Consider the following 21,925-nt stretch of genomic DNA (forward strand, 5'->3'; position numbering starts at 1 on the left):
TCATACCTGTCTAGCTCATTGATATCCCTGATGACATGAACCTTTGATTCCTCAGGGGTCGATCCATTTAACTTAATATAAACCTTACAATTGGACGTCCACGTTGCTTGAATCTTTTTGTGTTTTTTCAGCATGCGAGCCCTTCGGGCTATGTCAGAATTTTTCTTGGTTAGATGTTCATTTATATATACATCAGTTCCCTTCAGTTTCTTTCCTTGTTTTAAGATAACTTGTTTTATTTTTCGACTTAGCAAGCGAATGATGACTACTGGTGCTGTATTTTTGTTTTTACTAGGCAATGTGTGGCAGGACTCAATATCATTCAGATTGATTTTGATACCTTTACTTTCCAAAAAATGAGCTACCTTTCCCTCAAGTGATTCCCTTTCAGCCTCAGTCTCCTCGGCCCTTCTCCTTTCAGTAGCAGTATCTACTGTGGCCACCACATTTGCATATGATCGATGCCTGGTTTCCAAACCACTTATAACGATATCATTTCCCCGGGAATATTGCTCCAAGTCATCCACTCTTTTTTCCAAAAGAGCGATTTTTTTGTCTTTTTCCATATTGAGCTTTTTTAGCTCTTGAATTTCCCCCACCAGAACCATGATCTTTTTTTGTTGGCTTGCCATAGTTGTGATTTCCCCTGAAAGAAAGTCAAGCGACTTTCTGATCTCATCTAGTTCATCAGGTAAAGCTAATCCTTTCTTTGGTGCCATAGTTATGATACTGTAAGCTCACCACCCAGTGGCTGTTAATGCTCCCAGTAAAGTCCGCCGCTGCCGCGCTGACGTGGCGTTGCGGTGATCACTTCACCTGGAAGCCGCCGCCACCGCTATAGAGTGGTGATGATGCTCCCAGAAGCCGCGCTGATGTGGCGTTGCGGTGATCGCTTCACCTGGAGGCCGCCGCCGCTGTGGAGTGTTGGTGATACTCCAAAGCCGCCGCTGCTGCGCTGACGTGGCGTTGCGGTGATCACTTCACTCAAGATCTCTCTTTTAAAATTCTCGATGTAAATGGTTTGAGGCTCTGAATGAGCTGTTGAATAAGACTTTTATTTAAGATCTAAGATATAGTTTAAGACCTTTTTTAAAGTATCAAAAACTCAATCTGTATTATGCTGTCATAGATCTGTGCACAAAGTGGCACTTTCCAACCACTGATGTGACCGTTTAGATTTCCAAATATAAGGGTTACAGCAAAATCGTTCCAGTTTCAAGCTAAAGGGTCTATTTAGACCATGTTTTGTGTTATTAAAAAAACATAATAAGGCTGTGCAAGTGTGGAGCTGCAGACACAGGTATAAAGTCAATATCTAAGTTCAATCAATCTACGGCAGGTTTTCAAAGACCACCTGACTACATCGATTTTACACATCAGTCTGGACTATATGGTGGTGCTCTCAAATACAAAATCCCAAGAAAGCCTTGAAACATTGTGAGATACAAAGTCAAAAGTTGAAGTAGAATCCACCAATTCGTAAATTCTCATTGAGTTAAATCTGCTTTTTGTGTGCTGCTCAGCCTTTTTTTCTTGTCAAGTTTGCCCTGCTGAACAGGGAAAGACCAGATTCTGAAATCCTGTCCTTAAAATCTCAGAAATAAGCTCTCAAAAATAGCATACAAAAATGAAAATAAGTATATCCGAAAATAATGTATAAATTTCTCCACTATCTGTCTGTCCTCAGGGAGAAGTTTAACAATCTTTCTTTGCCGCTTCTGTCAATCTCCCCTCCTTATCTGCATGCACTGTCTCCATCTCCTTTTGGCTTCTCTGCCTTCTGGATGCCGGGGTTATTTTGCATTCCTGTGCTCACTCTTCCATCTGCTTCATAACAAGGAAAGCGAGAATTAATTAAAAGGCCGATAGTGAGGCCCTGAGAAAATAACAGGGAAAGCAAGTTGAAAAGGAGAGGAAATCTAATCAGATAGGAACCTGTTTTTGTGTGTGGCGGTCCACCAGGGTAATGTTTGTTGGTCTGCTCCCCCAACATGCCCTATCCTGCTCTACTTATGTCCAACTGTTTCTCTCCTTGTTATTTTTCCATGTATGCAAAAGAATTCTTTACACAATTTAATGTTGTTCAATTTTTAGTTTGTGGGAAAACACTTTTCTTTGAGTCTCATCAACAGTCTCTATTTATCCATATGCTCGTTTTCATTTTGATTTTTCTCATTTTCCCACACTTAGAAACCATTTTCTCCCCCCTCTTTCTATCTGCAGTCATGTTGTGTTTGGATTTGTGTGCCGAACAGGCAGCAGAGTTTTTTTGGGGGCTGTCAGTTAAATTAATGTCAAAATGCCATCTTCATGCCACATTGATCCAAATTTATTTCCTCTCTCCATCTTGTCCCTTCTTTCTGTCGCTCTGTTTCTCACCTCCCCTTCCTGGGCTTGGTGTTATTCCCGCTGTTTGCCATCTGAAATCGTCTAATAAAATTCACACAAAAGAAGATGCCATTGTCTTCGGACTTTATTATCCTTTCCATCTGTCCTCCATATTTTCCTCAATCTCTATTTGTCCTCCCCTTCCCCCTGGGTGGCTTCCCTTACAGCTCCTATTTTCCTGCATTTCCCTCTCGGTTTCTTTTCTTGCTTTTGTTTATGTTTAGTCCTTCCTCTATTTCCTCGTCATCCATTGCTTCTACTTGCGCCTTTTTATACTGTTTTTCTACATCTCCATTCCTGCAGGCTTTACTCATGTATCAACTATTTTGATATGAATTTGTTTTGACACGACTTTGTTTGCATGTGTGACTGTGCAGTATGTGTATGCACATTTCTTGCGTTAGTATGCTTTACTTTATACCAAACTAAAAAATATATTTCTGCTTTGCTTTTTCTTTGTTCTGTTTTTTTCTTAAACTGCTTGCCCTGAAGCCATGTTGAAAATTACATTTACTGGAGTCATGGCTGGCACAAACAGGAGCAAACATAAATGCCAAGGAAAACAAACTCACTCTGATGTAGTGTGGACCAACACTCATTGCTCTGATGGAGCGATAAAGTTAAGAGTTCACTTCAAAAATAGTAAATGTTTTGCATTTCATAGCTACGTATTGTAGGGTGGTGGGGTAAGAGGCTTGCTGAAGATGAAGAACAAGCAGCTAAAATAGGTTGAAAGAACAGGGAATAAAAGAAATATCTCTCAAGTGGAGAACCATATGTAGCAAACAAGTACAACTCATCTGAGCTCTGATCTCTCCCCTTGCACCTTTCTACAAGAACAGTGGATTCTTCACCTCTTCCTGCTAGCATCATTAGCAAACCTTCTTACCTCTTTCACTTAACACTATCTTCCCTCGTTACCCCGTGTAATCCCCCCCACGTCCTGAGTCACCTCCAATTCAACATGCATGTTCCCTTTCTTCTCCCCCATGTTTTTACTCTTCTGTAATATCCCTCCGTCCCACCTTCCCTGTCCAGTTCCAGCTACCATCATCCTCTCCTCTTCTGCTTTCCACCTTCACTTTCCTCCACCTCCTCTTTTCCTCCTCTCCTTTTTGTTCTTTTTAGCCTGGCCAAATCCAATCTCTTCCACACTCCCACTTTTCCCACTCATTTTTTCAATGATAGCATCCAGCTTTTCATCCTTTACCACACTCCCACTCCCTCTGCTTCCCCTTAATTCGTTTTCCTTTTTTTTTTTTTTTGCCTGAGTAGGGGGGAGTATAGCTGTCATCTTGTGTTCATTTTTCAATTTCTTTCACTCTTCCGGTTCTTAAGAGTAGTCTGGAATGCTATCTTAACCCCCCTGCTTGCTTGGCATATCTCCTTTTATTGTTCCCTCCTCTTTTCTCATCTCCTGTGGACACAACAAGCTGCTTTGCTCCTTCATATGCTTTCTTCCTTTCTTTCTCTCTTTGCCTCCCACTTTTAGTTCTGGGCGCACAGCCACTCTCTTCTCCCTTGCTAATGAACTCTGAGCGAAACGACTGAAAATGATATGCAATTAGTACTCTGCTTTCATGGTGTGTGCGAGTGTGAAAAACTGAGGCAAAGTTTTGTGAGCTTGTTACATGTAAATGTATGTGCAAGCTGAACTATAAGGTTGTGAGTTATACTCCTCATGCATGGTGAAAATGTAGCAGTTGCAGGTATATGCAAGCATATACGAAGGTAATATGATGAATACAATCACTGGTATTTATCTAAATATATTTGAAGTCACCTTCATTTTTATAGTGCCATGTCGTAACAGTCATTCATGGTGCTCTTTTTTGTGTTTAATCTTTCCTGCGTGAGTACATAAAGAGTACATAAAAATTCTTGGTGCGTCATGAGATGGCCCCTAGCAGCATAAGCCTATGGCAGCATAACCAATGGTCAGCCAAGCCAACCCTCACTATAAGCATCATCTAAAAGGAAATTTTTTAGCCTAACCTTAAAGCTGGAGAGGGTGTCTGCTTCCTGAACCCAGATTAGAAGCTTGTTCCTTGAGATCGGCCTCGTAACTGAAGGCTCTGCCTCCCATGCTAGTTTTAGAAATTTTTTAAAACACAAACCTGTAGTCTGAGAGTGAAGTGCTCTGTTGGGAGAATATGGAAATACAGGATCTTATATGTATATAGAATTTTCTAAATTTGATCATTTAATGGAAAGTGGGAATTGTTTGTGCACAGGTGTCTACCCCTCTGTCACAGGTCACTGCATTATACACCCTCTCCTCTGATGTCAACCGTGACAATCTAGCCTGATCATAGCTGTGGGCAGATGAGATTATTCATTTAAATAGAATTACATTTTAATGAAACCTTCACAGACTGGAAAAAGCCTGCAGTAATTCTGTAATGATCAGTTTCAAAAGAGGATGTAAATTCTTTCCCTTGAAATGCATAAATGTTCCTTGTGCAGGAGCATGCTGTCTTATGTGATGAGTTACTCATATATTCATCACCCATTAGCATGTGTGTTAGTAAAATTGTGTTATGAAGACCAACTTCCAGGTTGGCAATCCCACTTTAGGTACAATGTGCAAGATTGAAAGACAGAACTGTGGGGAAGTAACATGAGGCAACAAAACTTGGACAAATTTAATAGTACGGATACACACAAGAGGTTTTACAAAAAAGATGAAAATGAAACCTCACTAGCTCGTAAGGCCACTGTGTTAAAATGATGTATCTACTAGTGTGTCAAAGAGGGAATAAAGGCCTAAGGATTAGTCTAAATAATCTCCATCAGAGAATTTTGCAGTGTGAGAACCAGTGGAGAAGGAAACCAGTGATCTCAGGATTTACAGGTATTTACTGTTGTTGGCATTTTGTTCACTGTACAGCAAAGTTTTTAAAGTGCAGCTCCTACTGATTAAAGCATAACCGATATCTGTTATCAGTCGCAAACAATTCTGCACTTAATCTGAAAGTCAGATGAAGTGCCCCCTTTTTCTGTCACACACATTCACGCTCTGACTGCATCAGAGTCAAGGCAGGAGTTTAGTGTTATGCCTGTGACACATGGATAAGCCTGGGATTGCACCATCAACCTTCTGATTGGCAGATGACTGCTGTTTCTCCTGAGCTGCACCAGTTCCATCTGTGTTGAAATACCGAAGTGTTATTTAATTTGTGATTAAAATGACCCTAAAGCTTCTCTTTAAATGAGGCCCACATGCTGAGGAAGCATGTGGGCCTCATTTACGTGTAGTAAATACATTAAATAGGTGTTTATGCAGTGTCAAACATCAAAATAAAGTACACATTAGCTTTTCATCATATTATTTAGAGCATACCTGATGATGTGGTGGCTTACAGTTGCTGGTTGTCATGGTAACAGAAGTAATGAATGTAGAATTAAGACTTATGGGGGAGGAGAAAAAAAATCCTCATGAATTGTCAATTCAGAGACATCTGGAAATTGCTGCTGTGTATGCTAAGTCACAAGCTCCTTTTTCTCCTGTATTACTTTTGTTTGAAAGGCATTTAGTTCTCAGCACTGAACAAGAATACATCTAACAATTTACTGTGTGTCTTGCTTAATAAAGCCGCAGGATATGAATCGAGATTGGCTTGAATATGTCATAATTTAATTTGAGCGATATCGAAACACATGCAGATTTCATGACTTAAGGATTTAGGATGGTAACATTCACAGTACAGGATATCTTGGGAAAGAACAGACTTTGTTGTTGTGAATGGTAAAATTGACCCAGTTAATGTTGATGCCACGTTATGCTGGCACTATGTCTACCATAAGGCTGAGTGTGTTGAACTATTAGGTCCTGCCTTAGCTTGAATAGAGCATTTGCACTGGTGGATAAACAGTATATCCCTGGTCCTGACCTGGACTTTAGATTAAAGGATTTTCTTCATCTTTGAAGCTAAGGAGTCCTGGCTAGTTTAGATTTATGCCAAACGCTTTAAAACTGATTTGTTTTGGTGTCCTTTAATGTAGAGCTTTAGCACCTAAGTGTAGAAAATATATTTTCCTTCTACATACATGGACTTAATCATATTTAAACATTCGGTTTCTACTTTCAACAAAAATTATTTAGACAGCTGTTGGTGCAAAGGTGTGTACCTGGTTTTAATGCTTTATACTAATTTAACCATAAAGTATCAGGTAAAGTTTCTATTCACTGAACATGCATCTTTTACATTGGGAAGGATTAACACTGCTCATTTTTCAACAAAGGCTGTATAATTACTGCTATTAAATCTAGCTCATGGTTATGGGAAGGTAGCCCATATTAATTTAGCTTCTGTGTGGTTCTGCATTTTACGAAGTGTGTCTTCATTGTACCTCTAGCAGACTGAATTAATGAGAAGGCAAATGCAAGATATCTGCAGGCACATCAGTAGCTTTAAGCAAGGTTCTTGCACAACCAGTGAAATCAAATGTCAAATAATGTCTGGCTGTGAAGTAAAAGCACTAACAGAATATCAAAGAAAAGATTCTAGGACGCGTTTAATGTTATCAGATTTTTATTACGTCGACAGAGGTCAGATACATTTTGGAAGCGTTTCTGGAACCATAACCAGGCACATGTGGCAACCAACAAGAGAAAACAGATGTGCATCTTCTCATCTTCTCATCTTTTGGTTTGTAATGAACCAACTGGATCTCTCAGGTCATCAGGATCAAGTCTGCTTTCTTTTCCTGGAGACAAAACTCAACATGGAGAGGAAGCGCTCAGCTTTGATGCGCCTCACATGTGGAACAAACTTCCAAAAAAACTGCAGATCTGCTTAAACTCTCAGCAGTTTTACATCACGGTTAAAAACTTTACTATTTGCTGCTTTTTATCTAAACAGTTAATTCCTCCCATTCTAACTTTTTTTCTTGCATTTCATTTCATTTTACTTTTTTTTTTCTTTATTTTATTTCTTTTAAAAGTTTTTTAATGTACTTTTTAATGCTTCCTTGTGCCCCGCTGTAATGCATTTAATGTTTTATGTAAAGCATTTTGAATAGTCTTGTAGATATAATGTGCCATACAAAAAAAAACCCTTAACTTTCCTTGACAGTTTGTGTGGTTACGTATTTTATGTGTTGTATTCATAACAAATTTATTTCCCTTCAGTTGCAGTTTTATGGTTTTTCAATAATTACATAGTTTACACAATTTTTTTCTTTCCCTAATGTTTTTTGGATGACTTCTTTTTACCTCTGCCATTTTATTTTCAAATTTACACCAGTACATGGTGTTTTTTTTTTTTTTTTTGTCTATTTCGGGTTTTTGTTAATACCAGCCCTACTTGGCTTATTCCAGGACTCCATAGACTAACAGGAGAATAGGGAAAGCGACTTGAATGTGCCAGATTAACAAGTACAGAATAAAGCCTAGTCTTGATTTACTCTAAACCCTGTATCTGAAACCAGTTCTTTATGTATATTAATGTTATATTCATCACTTCCTCCCAGATACCACAAGGTTTACATCTTCTGTGTTGAAAGTCATTTGGCTTGCCATGTTTTTATCAGGAAATGAACTTAAATTTCAAGGGTCATAAAGAATGCAGTAAACGAGTTAATTTAATCTTATAGATCAATAGTCTTTAGAAATAAGTGGTAAATCTGAAATGATCCTCAGATAACAGTGAGTGGTGACACAAACCACCATAGATTCGCCCTCCACACAGATTCTTAGATGTCTTGGAGTTAATTTACCTCCATTTACTTTGATTTCTCAGACAGAATATACAAAGTAAAAAACAAAACGACTTTGACTTTGAATGCCAAACTTGTATTTATTTTATAAACTTTTCCAAACCTGTTAAGCTTGTATTGACAGATGCTGATGAGGTGCAGATGTCATTCAGTGCACTTGTTTGGAAAGATGAAACATAAAAGGGTAATCTTTGCTGAAATTGTTCAGAATGTATCTGATCAAGCTGCGCAGCTTAACTACATTTTTTTTTCTCCGCATTTCTGAGCTGCCAGCTCTTATCTCCGATGCCGCCCGGCTCTGCCTCTGTATAGATGTTTCTGGTCAGTCCCAATCACCATCTGTGGGTAATCTTCCACATTCTGACACGAATCATATGACATGAATTTTGCCTGCAGTTACAACCAGCAGTGCTGACTGCCATCATATTCCAGATAAGCATGTCCACGTGAAGTGGTGCAACTATTGTCTAACTTGGGGCAAATTGGCCTCATCCTTTTGTGCGTCATTTAGTCATGTTATGAAACTTACCAATGATTCGAGGCACTAATTCTGCAACTGACTGCATTAAGGGGCAGATGTTGCTGCAGGCCTTCCAATTTGTAAGAGTTGTATTAGTATACAGTGAATTTCATAAAGCCTCAAGGGGCCTTGTTCATTCAGTGTTGGCATATGTTTTCAAAGTGGAATTATGCAAGGATAAAAAATAAAAGATAAAATAAAGAAAACTAGGCCAGACTTAATTTATATCTCAGGAAGTATGTCTGCCAAATATGACCCTCAACTCTTCTATTGTTCTGTTATTTGCACAATACTGAAGTATTTCCATTAGAAAAAAATAATTTGGCACTTCATGACTTTTGAGGGGATTTTTTTTTCATGGATACTTGTCTTTTAAGTGCTTTTTAAAAATGATATTTATCACTTTTCATGAATATGCAAAAAAAAATCTACAGTGGGAAAAGAGTTATGTTGATTCATCCTCAAATGTTTTGAACAAATCTAATTGGACTCCCTGAATTTATCAAAGTGTGAGTAAATGAAACTTTATAATATTAAATTGTAAATGCTGTGGGTCAGATTTTGAAAAACTTCCATAAGGTAAAAAATACAACAAGCCATCTTTTTATTTCTGTAAAGAGTTTGAGGCAAGTCAGTATTTAACAACCCATTTTTAATTTTTAGCATTTTTGAGTTGAGGGCCAATTTTGTTTTTTGTTTTTTTTCTTTGCTTTAAGATAACTTAATGTGAGGTGTTTGATAGAAACTCATTTTCTATTTGCAAACATATTGACATTTTCTTCTGTTTTTTTTAAGCGACTCATCTCTTCCCTTTACCTCAAGACAGGGGTGGAAAAGTAGAGTTTTTAAATAAAAGCAGTAAATGCTGCAGAGAATTTGCATCTCTCGTCAACAAATAGCAAATCTCATAAAGATGCTGCAGAATTGTCTGTTTAGCCAGAAAGAGGAAGCCACATGATTGAAACTTAACACTAGAAGTCCCAGAGAGGGGTCAATTGACCTTTCTACCTTTACAACCCAGAGATGGGTCGATTGACCAGTAGGATTTTAGCTAAAATCCTGTCTTAAGCTGTGAACAGCTTCTTTTGTTTGTAGACGAGTCAATTACTGGCACACCCCAGGAGGGCGCATACTTAGGGGAGACACTGTAGACTCTTGAAACTGGACTGTCAACTTTTGCCCAAAGCTTGGCTTGAGACACTGCTTGGTCCCCTGAGTATGAGATTGGAGTAGACCTCAAACAGATTCAGAAAGGTTTTCCTGCATTCTAGTATATTTCAAATAATTAAAAATATATTTGATATGATATATGATATATACCTCCTCGACACATTTGTGTGCTTTTAGAAGAAAAAAAAAAAGATAATCATTGTGGGCCTTCAATAAAAAAGCAAACAATTTAGAAAGATATGACAAAATGATGAATTCATATTTTTTTAAAAAATCACTTTAAAAGGTCCAGCTCCCCTCTTTTCATACAAATGAAAAAATACAAATTTTTCAGAATTTTTTACCAATTTTTCAAACTTTCTAACCCAATGTTCATGTACCTTATGTCCAAAAAGCCCAAGCAATGAACAATTTTGAATATTTAAAATGAACATTTTTTGATTGTGGTGGTACAGGCAGGGTCTGTGAGTAAAATATCCAGAAGCATTAGTGTCTAAGTCAAGAGGGCATAAATGTCAACATGACAAAGATATAAAAGAACAACTGTGAATTTTTTCCAATGCTTTTTATTTTTGTCATAAAAAAAACAACAAAACAGTTAAAATAATGCAAGTAATGAAACAATTTCACAAATATTTACACAAGGCTACAGTGGCATGCCCTTGTGTGAATGGCTTTTCTGCTCTTTCAGCAGTCCGTCTGTGCTAAGTCCAAACATGCTTGGCACTTCCATGGTATCTCCATCCTGCATTTGCCACATGTGTATTTGTAGCAGTCAACACATCTTACAGTTGCGCAATTGTTCTTGCATCGATGGTTGACCTGACATTTTGCCCTTTTCCCAGGGCTAGGTGTGGGAGGTTGCTGCTGAAGCAGTTGCTCCTTATGTGCCTTCTTCTGACTCACATGAGAGTTGGCCAACTCTTTCGCGAGCTCAACCAGGAAGTCCACTCTTCTCTCCTGCACTCCGGTGCATTCCTTATGAAGAACATGAGCGTTCAGTGCCGCCATGTCGATCATGTTGTAGAACACGGCGACTGGCCATCTCCGTGTTCCTGCACGCACGCTGTACTCCCGCACCATCTGGTCCATCACATCCACACCACACTTTGTGGTGTTGTATTGTGTGACAGTGTTTGGCTTCCTTTTGGTGGTATTCTCAGTCTCAACCACATTGTGCATGCTGCTGAGAAGATAGACAGTCTTTTTCCGTTTCGGCGCATATACTGTGAGTGTTGCACCAGTGGTGGAAAACACTCGAGTGGTGAATTTAGTGTGGTCCTTCAGTCTAGTTGACTGAGGAATTTCCCGGCGAATCTTGTTGACTGTGCCAAGGATGGTGGTTTTCCGGCTAAGCAGTCGTTGCGCAAGGGACAGCGATGTAAAAAAATTGTCTGTTGTTACAGTTCTGCCCTTATCCATGAACGGCTCCATCAGCCTCATCACTACACTCTCAGAGAGTCTCTCTCCACTGGGACGACTGGGGTCCTTGCCAAGATATGGCAGGATATTGCAAATGTACTTTGATTTCAAGTCACAAGCCAGCCAAAACTTAATGCCAAATTTGTCCGGTTTTGTTGCAATGTACTGCAGAAAACTGCAGCGAGTCTTTGTCGGGAAAAGCTGTTCATCAATAGTGATGTGTCGACCAGGGTTATAAGATCTGATGCAGTTATTGACAAAAGATTCCCACAGATTAGAAATTGCAGCAAACTTATTTGTTAATGTATAAAGTATAGACAGTGGAAAGATGAAGAAATATTTCTTAAAACTGCTGCATGAAGGCAGCCAGCTTCCAACACAGAGTACTGGTGAGCCTTCCATCTTGATGGGTTACTGCAGACCAATAATTCACACTGCTAATAAGATTTCGAGCTTTGTCTTAACTGCTGTTCCCTTTAAGCATGTGCATTAGGCTGTACAAGGTCATCAGGATTAACCTGGTGAGTCTCTTGTGAGCTTTACATTTAAATAAATGCATATAAAAGAACCAAACTTGATAAGGGTTGCAGCTCAGGGAGATAGAAGAAAATAAAAGTTTACATTGTCCTGCATAAATTGAAATTCTCATTTACACTGGCCTATAACTGAATACAAATTGTTTTCAGTATGAATGCATGCATGCACCTGGGTCCAAAATGTTTAGCATATGTTAAGTGTTATAGAGATTACATTATTATCTAATAAAAAGGTCTATTGTGATTGGACTTTTAAACAAAGAAATTAAAAATGAACAATTGTAAAAGAAAATTTGACCGTGCATTCAGCTTGCCATGAAGTCTTTTTCACCTCATCATCTCTCTTTCTGCAACAGTGTTGACCTGGTGCACGCCCAGCTGCATGTGTGTGAGGGTCGCAGCTTGCCAGAACTCGGTCTCAAACAAGACAAGATCAGGGTGAACGGCTGTGCCATCCAGTGCAGAGTGACAACCGAAGACCCGGCCAGAGGATTCCAGCCAGACACCGGAAGGATTGAGGTAGGCTTCAACTTAAAATGTTTTTTTTTTCTTTTTTTTTTTTTTATAGGCCTTTGCTGCCCTTTGGTTGTATGTTCCTCAGCATAGACGTCCCACTTAACCCTTTAAAGCCTGACCCATTGAAAAAAAGAGGGGGGGGGGGGACTTTTTTTACTTTTAATCTTTAAGCTTAAGTTTTTTTTTTTGCCCCTTAACAAAAATACAATTAAAAGTATATTTACAGCTTTTTATCATATGATATGGGAAATTATTGCAGTGCATTGTTATTGTATCCACCAGGGGGCAGCATACAAGTACCAGATTGTGTAGGAAGTTTTGAGCCAAGCTCTTACCGTAAAGTGATGCAAAAGGTCTCAGAAACTGAATATATCAAATTTAGTACATACAGCATTGTAGTGCTAACTGTATTTAGTCGGTTAGATAACATGTTTAGACAGTGTGTCTTGGTAATTAGATAAATATACTTCGCATATAAATGAGAGAATAGATTACATTGAACACATCTGTAGCAATCAGGTGGTGGGACATTTTCTAAATGCCGTGTGTTTCTACGTGATTTGTTATTCCTAGAGATTTTTGTTGATTTGTGTGTGTGGAAATACTTTCAGTATGTTTTGTAAATGATTTTTCTTGCTGAGTGTGGAGTGCTGTTTAGCCTCAGTGGGAGAGGAGCAGTGACTGTCTTTGTCAGTTTTCACACATGAGGAGGCACAGTGGTCATTATGAGTGTGTATCCATCCATGGCGTCACATTCTGTCTACACAGATCTACAGTGCATTGAGATTCATTCTTTTTTTTCCCCTCAAATTTTCCACATCAATCCACATAATGACATATTAAAGAGAGTTTTGGAAAAAGTATTCAGACTCTTTTCTCAGCTTTGACTTGAAGCGTCTTTGGCAGTGATTTCAGTCTCCTGTGTCTTCCATGGCATGATGTGGCAAGCTTTGTATGATTGGATTTGGGGATTTAATGCATTTCTTCCTTCTATCCTCTCTAGCTCTGTCAGGTTTAATTGTCAGTTTTATTCTTACATCTCAGAGATATTTAATTGAGTTCAAGCTGGATCTTTGATTGGAAGACCCAAGGACTTTAATAGTTATTCTCAAGCATCTCCAGGCTTGTCTTGGTCATTATGCTGTTGAAAGGGGATCGATTGGGACAATCTCAAATCCTTAGTACTCTAAACCAAGTTTTAATTAAGGATGTCTTTACTTAGAGCTGTCCTGCAACCCTGACTAGTTTTTCTGTTCCTGCTTGTAGAAAAATGCCTCCATGCCATGATGTTGCTAGGTTGATACTAGGGCACCTTAGACAGCCTTAGGGCTGTTACTTTGTTAAGAAGTTTGAACTTAAAAATGCATTTGTCAAGACTCCTCGCTTATGAATGTGTGCTTAAACATAGGTTGCTGATGCTGTCTGTCACATGGGCAGCAGTTCCTTGTTAATGACAGTTATTGTCATGTGTATCCTGACTCTAGTTACTTATTTTCCTAAAACTCATGTAAAAAAAATGTCAATGGGCTGCGTATAATCTTGTCATCTCAGTGGGGCCTCTAACACGGCCGAGCTGCTGTAGCTAACTTTACTAACAGCCGGCAGTCAGATACCATTGGTCCGATGTGGACTCTTTATACATGGTGCCTTCAATGATTGCCTTGGGTGGCAAGCTAGTTGGTGGACTTATGATCCCAAAGAGCTGCAATCCTGCAGATTTTACATGTTGCCATGCTCTAACACAGGATCCAACATCTTATTAATTTCTGTTTAGTGATTCATTAATTTGGACTGTGTTCAAACTGAGAAACGTATAAAACTTGCAGAACTGCAGCTCTCAAGGACCGAAGTTGTCTAATCAAACGTTATTCCTTATTATACCAGTTATAGTGTAAAATCAAAAATTTCAAATACCATTTCTCTGATTAGTGTTTTGATTGTCATCTTAAGTGGCTTTGCTTGCTAATTTCCCCCATTTAACTTGTCTTAGCTTACTGAGGCCTCCATCTGATAACTCCAGCAAATGAAGCTATGAAGACCCCCTCCATCTGACTTATTGTAGGTGCTGTGAATAAAATGCCTGATGACTTAACACAGCGATTTTTGACTCCTGGATGTGATTGAATTTGCTTTGCACCGTTGGCTTTCCAATTAAACACATCAGCTGTCTCTTGGTTCTGATCAAGGGGAAAATGAATAGTTCTGTCAAACACATGGATTTATTTAAATTGAATTTGAGTCCATTAATTTGTCTCCCAGGGGCACTTGTTTTAGTTTATTAGCAGTTTATGTGGCTCAGTGATCAGACCAAATGAAACCTGCCTGTATCCACTCATTCAGATGAGGCTTTTTTGTTTTGCATTGAAAGAAGCTGCAAAGATTTCACATATATGCTATTTGAATAACACCCCATTATGTGGCAGTCTCACTTATATACACTGTGAAAAAAGAGAAGTCATGAAGTTGCTTGTGACCTCTCCACTTCAAGGACTTCCTATATTGTATCTACCCTGTATTCTCTCTTCAGCTCCACCTGCATTGCCCAACTCCTGACTCCCTCCTACCACTTGTCTTAAAATACTGTCCATATTTCACACATCCTTATCCTTCCTTTAAAAGCACTCCTCCTTGCCCCTGGACCCATTTTAATCTCCCTTTTTGGCTCTCTTCCCTTTCTCTCAAACAACTCTCTCATTTTCTCCTTCCCCACCTACACTAATTTATCTGTGCTGTTGTACTAGGACACACAGCAAACGTAGGTTATCAACAGCCCTCTGCTATCAGCATGTAATATGAATGAACCAAACAACACAGAAAAGCTTCCCACATTGGAGGGACACATGAATAAGTAATCAGTGGAGGTCAGCAACGAAGCAACACAGCTGAAGGGCAGGAGGGGAAAAGATCTCTCTTTCTGTGCTCTCACATACTGGAGGCTCCGAAGGCAAGTTGTGTAATTGGCTTTGAGAAATGAAGATGGATTAACTCCTGAGCCCGTTTTGGAGCTCAAACACATGCCCTAAATTTAAGAGAAGCAAATCGGCTTCACTCAGCAGATTTTAAGTGAGGCTGCATCAGACTTGGAGCTAAAACTGCAACTCTGTGGTGATGCACTGTTAAACGCTGCCACTTGTTCGCTGTATTCAGTTCTGTCAAAGAGCTGCTGTGTGTCAGCGGTAGAGGGCAGAAGTTTTACACCTTGCTAGAAAGGTTATTTCCTCCCACAAAGAACCAAAATAAGCGTTCCTCTTTACACTGATAGAGTATCAACCAATTTTCAATCTGTGAAAATCCTGAGGAGATGGAGAGGATGGGAGTGGTTAAGGTTTTGGGTGCAGAATTAGATGAAGAAAAGAGATTTAATGAGTAGAAATAGAAGTGCACAACACAGGGAGCATGCTTTTCATTGTGGAAAGTAAAGATTGAACAGGTATGCTCAGTGATGGTACATCTTTAACTTGTTTATTAGTAGAAAATTAAAAAAAAAATCTGATTTTCAGTCTATAACATTAAAGTAAATGGGCACTTGGGAGTTATTATTCAACTCAATATTTTGTTTTAAAGCTGAATGCACTGCGTAAACCTAACATTTAGGCTATGAAACAAAAGAATTGGGTAGAAATTGCCAGAACGTGAAGAGAAAGTTAAAACTTGACCCAAGTTTTCTGTGACAGTGACAGTGAATGACGATGCTGCATCGCATCAGTGAATTAAATCAGCAGACCGAGTGTGAGTTTGTTTAATGTTTAAAATTGGATCAGAATAGTTTGTAACTCTGAATTTACTGTAATTTACGACTTTACCGGTTCAATTGCATTTTTAAATGCCAAGTTTGATATTAACCAGCTTTAAGCAAAACTGATGACCAATGGCAGAAACTATTATGATAATTTTTATTTTTTTATTTTTTTTTTTTCAATAGGTTTAACTCAAGTTTTGACATTACTATGAAATCTGTACTTAAAATAGTTCCTTCTGTGCTTCCTCATCACCTAAATTCAGGTTGAAATGCATGAAAAAGTAGTTCATGCCTTAACTCATGAGGCAATCAAGTCTGTTTTTGCCAAAATAGATTTGAGCAATGGAAGTGGGGTAATACTGAGAATGGGATGTCACAGTGCGATGGCAGCACCAGCAGCCTTGAGAAAAGATAATAGGGAGGGGCGAACTGCATGCTTCAGTACAAAACAAACAGAGGCAAGGTGAGAGTATTAAAGCAACCCCTTGACATCTTTTATTTGAATCTATTTTTCTTCAGAGACCCCTCGTCACATTCAATGTATCCACCAGCCTTTTGGCAAATAAGTTTTATGATCAGTTTAGCTTTGTCAATGTGAAGGAGATTCTTAGCAGCACAGGTGGAAAGTTTTTGTTCCCGCTTTGTGGTAAGTGGATGATGAACAAAATTTACTGGAGCACATTCTGCTGGTAAATAAAGAAGGAGGCGGGGCTTGGCTTTGTTGCTCACAGTGGGGAAAAATGATAAAGGGGAGAAGTTTGTCTTTTCTACTGGTACAGAAGGAGTGAATGAATCTGAGTAGTACAGTGCCTATTTCAGTGATCACTCTTCTTGCCTCCATTTAAATGCTTAAATGTCAATCAGTCAGTGAGGATGTTTGAGAGCACCTGGTTTTCCAGACAGTCCTTATATACCGGCTGATGGAGTCTGTTGGTCCTCTTGTCATTCCTCTATTCCTCTGTTGGTACCATGTTTTGTTTGGTTGGCCTTGTAGTTGTTTGGGTTTTATGCTTTCATCACTTCGTGACACTGCAGCTGTGCACATTTTTCTTGTAGTGAAGTGTTAATTTGCAGTTGAGAGATAAGATGAGATGAGGGCGTGACAGTTTTGTGGTTGCAGCTGGTTGTTTGTGTGGTGCCATTGTGGTGAGTGTCAGCTGGTGTGGCGGTGTTTTGGGCGCATCATCCCCTTGTAGACGTAGCGGCATTCCCCTTTGGGTGTGTTGTGGTGGGCTGTGTAGTGTTGCAGTCAACGGGCGTTAAAGCACTTGCTTGGGAGCATGCCGTGAGGATGGAGGCTTGCCGTGGTTACGGAGGGTTGCCATTTATATGGTTACTTTTCTGTGCCAGTGATATCCAGTGCATAAGAACCCGCCACTGGAACTGAATGAAGACTAAGGAGAAGCTTATAGGCAAGGCTGATTCAGCAGGTGGTGGACAGCGGGGATTTTGGGCTCTCTTTGTAGGGTCGGGTCCCATATGCACTTTTTGACACTCACTGAGTTATGGTAGGGAAGTGATTTGTGCCTTTGGGTTTCGGTGGTGTGAAAAGGTGTATTATATTCTAGCTCACTCCGAGGGGGTTTTAGATGAGAGCACAAAGGAGCAGCTTTTTAAAACAGCAGAACATTATGAGGTGGACATTCCTGATAATTTTAACATTATTGAAAGATGGAGCATAATAAAATAAAGACTGCAGCGGAGATTGAGACACAGTTGGCCCTAGAAAAGATGTAATTCCAAGTCTGGTGCAATGTACTGTACCCTTTGACCATGATGTGTTGGACCCTTTACCCAGGTGCATATCCACTACGCAAGTCTGTGGCCTTTGCCCTGATGTAGTTCATTACGGTTTTTTGGGACTCCAGGGAAGATTCAGTCTGATCAGAGTTTAAACTTTTCTCCCCATATTTTCTCTTAAGTGCTTCTTCATGTTAAGCACAACAAGACATCTGCATATCATGTCCAAAGTCTGGGAGCACTGGAGCGTTTTCATCAGACTTCAAAGTCACTGTTTTGTGCTAACTGTGTTCGGATGGTGTGTGACTGGGAGGAGGGCCTGCCCTGGCTGGTGTTTGCTGCCAGTGAGGTGATACAGGAAATTACTGGTTTCAGCCCCTAATGAGCTACACTTTGGACATACAGTGTGTGGCCCACTGACATTGTTGGCTGATCAGTGGAAGGAGGGGGAACCTCCCTCTAACTTAAGTGACTTTGTTAATGGGTTTCGGCTCTGGCTGTATGCAGTGGGAGAGCTGGTACAACAGCACTTGTCTTCTGCTCAAAACAAGATGAAGGGAATGCATGAGCAGCGGGCTGAGCAAAGGGAGTTCACTTTTGGAGACCGGGTGTTAGCATTGTCATCTATTGTTGGTTCACCCTTTAAGGCTAAGTTTATTGGTCTGCATACAGTCTGGATCTGTCTGTGTGGTCTGTGAATTCCCATCATTAAGAACCTCACCTCATTTCTGCCTTGCCAATATTTCCAGCCAGTCTTATCTCTGACACTTGTCATCCTTACGCTCCTCGACCTAACATCCCATCGATTCTTCCCTCCTTTATTTTTTCCCTCTTGCCCTACCTAATGTTGGCATAAAAAGACAGCAGCTAATGAGGCCAAATCCGACTGTTTCCGTCTCCTCCCAGTGTCCCTATTATTCCACCACCTACTGCTACTCAACTCATCTCCAAACGCCCCTCCCATCTGTACAAATTTGAGCATCAGGAAAGAGATACTGTCATCCCATAACTCATCCCACAATTCTCTTCTTCAGTTCTCTCTTCTCCTCAATGTGTCATCCACTGCTGCTCTCATCTCTCTTTAGTTAAACCTCCCCACCCCGAAAGACAGCTTTCTCTTGTTTATTTCTTTTACTGGAACACATTTGCATGCGTCACTCAATGCATTAAAGGCATGTTTTACAATGCCGCTGTGCGGTGTGTGTACGGGTGTGGAAGTTGCTCTAAATGTGTGTCTCATCCCTCCTTAAAATAGGTTGAGTCCTAATTAAAGGAACTGTTTGCCTTGCCTATCATCAGAAACACGTTTAAATTCACACCATAAACATCCTGCATCCCACACTGATTCCCCCCCGTTGGCAGATTCATTGCCATTATCTTTAATTTTGTTCATTGTCATTAAGAAAGCTGTCAGTCAATGTAATCAGCTGTGAACAGCTTGAGTTGCTTTGTCCTTAAGTATGAATCAGCTTAAAAATGAATGTCGAATGTTTCAACTCATTTCTTTCAATACTTAATTCAGGATTTTCATCGTGTCTTAATAGAATCTAGACTTAAACTTAGTCCCAGTCTTATCATCTTTACTCATATTGTATATTTTAACACTGGGGGGGTGGGTGTAATATAATTATTGTTGTTGGAAAATATTTTATCTAACAATATGGTTAAACTGTTTGAAAATGAGAAACCACCACTGTGGTGTAATAACAAAAAAATGAACCAGTTAAAACAGCAGATTTAAGCATTTATATTAAAGGCTCAACTCTTACTGTACATCTCATTGAAGAATTACAGCATTATATTGAGATGCAGTAGTGAGGAGGAATGTTTGTGTTAAACATTACTCCATTAAAATCATCCCTGTGCTTTGATGCATGTAGCTCACATTTAAATATGCTAAATTAAATCGGTTGTTTGTGATTCCATGAGTTTACGACTCGATGCCACCCAAAGTGTTCACATCTTATTAGCTGGGAAGATCCTGGAGCACTGACTGGACGTTAGAGAACCAGATACACCTGCCTGCTGGAGGGAAAACCACCAGAGCTATAGCTGCTAGGCGCACACACATAGAGCCACACACAACGACCGACAGGGTGTAATTTCCAAAGAAATGATCTTTGACTTTGAGAAGGTCATGCACTGAACTCCTCCTGCGTGAGCTGACTTACTCATGCAGTGTGAGTCTACATTGTGCCGGTCTGAGAATGACAAAGTATCTGTGTCATATTTGTACTTCCTGCAAAAACAGGACATCAGAGCGAAGTCGTGCCCTCTGTGTCCACATGCAAACTGGTTGGGACTACTCGAGCGTGCAGCTGCTTTCCGTGATGTAGATGCAGTCATGTTTTCCTGTCTAGATAATGCAAACTCAGTCTCTTAAAACAAGTGTCCATGTTTTTATTTATTTAGTTATTTTGTTAGTTTGGTATATATTTATTTTAAAGTGGATATTGATCAAAGTGCATTTGTAGTCCAGGTAGTTAAAGATATTTGACTGCAAGTTGTCGGCCAAAAGGGGAATAGGAAGAACTCTTGGTGGCTGGTGAGAGTGATTAAAGATGAATCATGCTTCTTACTAGAAAACCTTCAGCAAATGACGTGTTTCAGTCATCTGTTGTTTAGTACGATGATAATGGCAGTAAAGGCAACAAACTCGTAGCTGATAATGTACCTGCAGAGATACGGCATCATAACTTTTCAACCACCGGGTGAGCCTGAATTTCATATCACAGAACAGTGGGGAATATCAGATTTTATTGATAAATAATACAGAAACTTCATGGTTAAATCAATGTTAGTAATTGTTCACAAACAGGGATCTTGTAGATCTCTTACCGATGTTCACTTCCCGTATTGAAGACATCACCATCAGGCTGCCCTCTTAAAGGGAATAAGGTTTGCTTTGTATGGAGCGTAACTGCATTTAGGAATTAAAACCATGTGGTTAACCCGGTAATGCCTGAATTTATTTAAATTTTTTAAAACCAAAATAATACAGGGAAAGAAATCCAGACAAAAAATAACAAAGGAAAGGCTGGTGCAAAATTAACTGCAGTTTAATATGAAGTAATTTAATAACATATAAAGATTAATATTAAAGAAATAATATGGAAATAAATGCATAATTGAGAGTGAATTAAAGCAAATACATAAATAAAACAGTACGACTAGATATAAAGAAATAAAAAGAAAGCTTGAAGTGGTTTGATGCCAATTTCAGACACCAGACATTAAGGGGTTAAAGTCCAGAAAATAGTTTGATGTTGCTAGTATGTACATAATAAGGTGGAGAAACGTTCCTGCCATGAAGGGGCTTTTTGTGCTACTTTTAAAACCTTTATCTATTATTCACTTAAAACATTACTAGAATAGCCACAATAATCATTGCTAATTATGTGCTTCATCCACAAAAATTGATGTAGAGTCTAACCTTTTTTCAAAATAATAAATATAAAATGTGGTTAGAAATGTTCTGTTTGATTTTTATAATTGCTTTTTAAATAGGAGTCAGTATGGTGACCCAAGTTTCTTTGTTCCTGCAGCTGATCCAAGAGAAATCTGTCATTACTGAAAGACTAAGGTTTGTTAAAAATTGGAGAAATTTGTACAAGTTTTTAACAGCTCTACTACTGTGTTGAACATGTACCCAAATATTACTATCAAACCAATCTTTTGAGTCACTGATGTATATCTTTTATTTGCAGTGATAGAGAAGAACCCCTTCCATTTAAAAAGTACAGTAATGATTACCTACTGAGGTTGATGGAATATTAAAGACAGGTTAAATTATTCCTGTTGGCAAATTGATCTCTTGCAGAAGGGAATAATACATCCTTGAATATTAAATTTGTGTTACGTCCCATGTTTAGTAGGATCCTCAGGTCTCAATGTGTTCTTAAATGCTTCTCCAAGGAAGACAAGGGAAAAATGGCTACAGAATTCATCATTTATCAATATGTGAAAGCAAAACCTGAATATGGAAAGTGGCTGTACCTGCAGGGTAATCCATAGCCACGTGCTGTTCCCCCTCCATGCATACAGAAGTCAAAGATAGTCAGAATTTGCCATCAGTTTGCATTTGGTAACCCATAGTGGCAAAGTGAGAACATGTTTGAATAGCAGCTCTAATATTTTATGTATCCAGCAAGAAAAACCACAAAATAATATTTC

The 21,925-nt window shown here is 39.2% G+C and overlaps 1 protein-coding gene across 2 annotated transcripts in view; it reads left to right on the forward strand.

Annotated features, from left to right (window-relative positions):
- The window catches only part of pcxb (pyruvate carboxylase b), a 312,844-nt gene that overhangs the window by 84,868 nt on the left and 206,051 nt on the right, over positions 1–21,925 (forward strand). For both annotated transcript variants that reach the window (XM_041985524.1, XM_041985525.1), the window contains exon 11: positions 12,114–12,276. In XM_041985524.1, coding sequence (XP_041841458.1) covers positions 12,114–12,276 — 163 coding nt within the window. The remainder of the gene's footprint in view (positions 1–12,113; positions 12,277–21,925) is intronic.

The sequence above is a fragment of the Melanotaenia boesemani genome, chromosome 5 (genome assembly GCF_017639745.1).
Source record: "Melanotaenia boesemani isolate fMelBoe1 chromosome 5, fMelBoe1.pri, whole genome shotgun sequence".
In the NCBI taxonomy this organism is placed as follows: Eukaryota; Metazoa; Chordata; class Actinopteri; order Atheriniformes; family Melanotaeniidae; genus Melanotaenia; species Melanotaenia boesemani.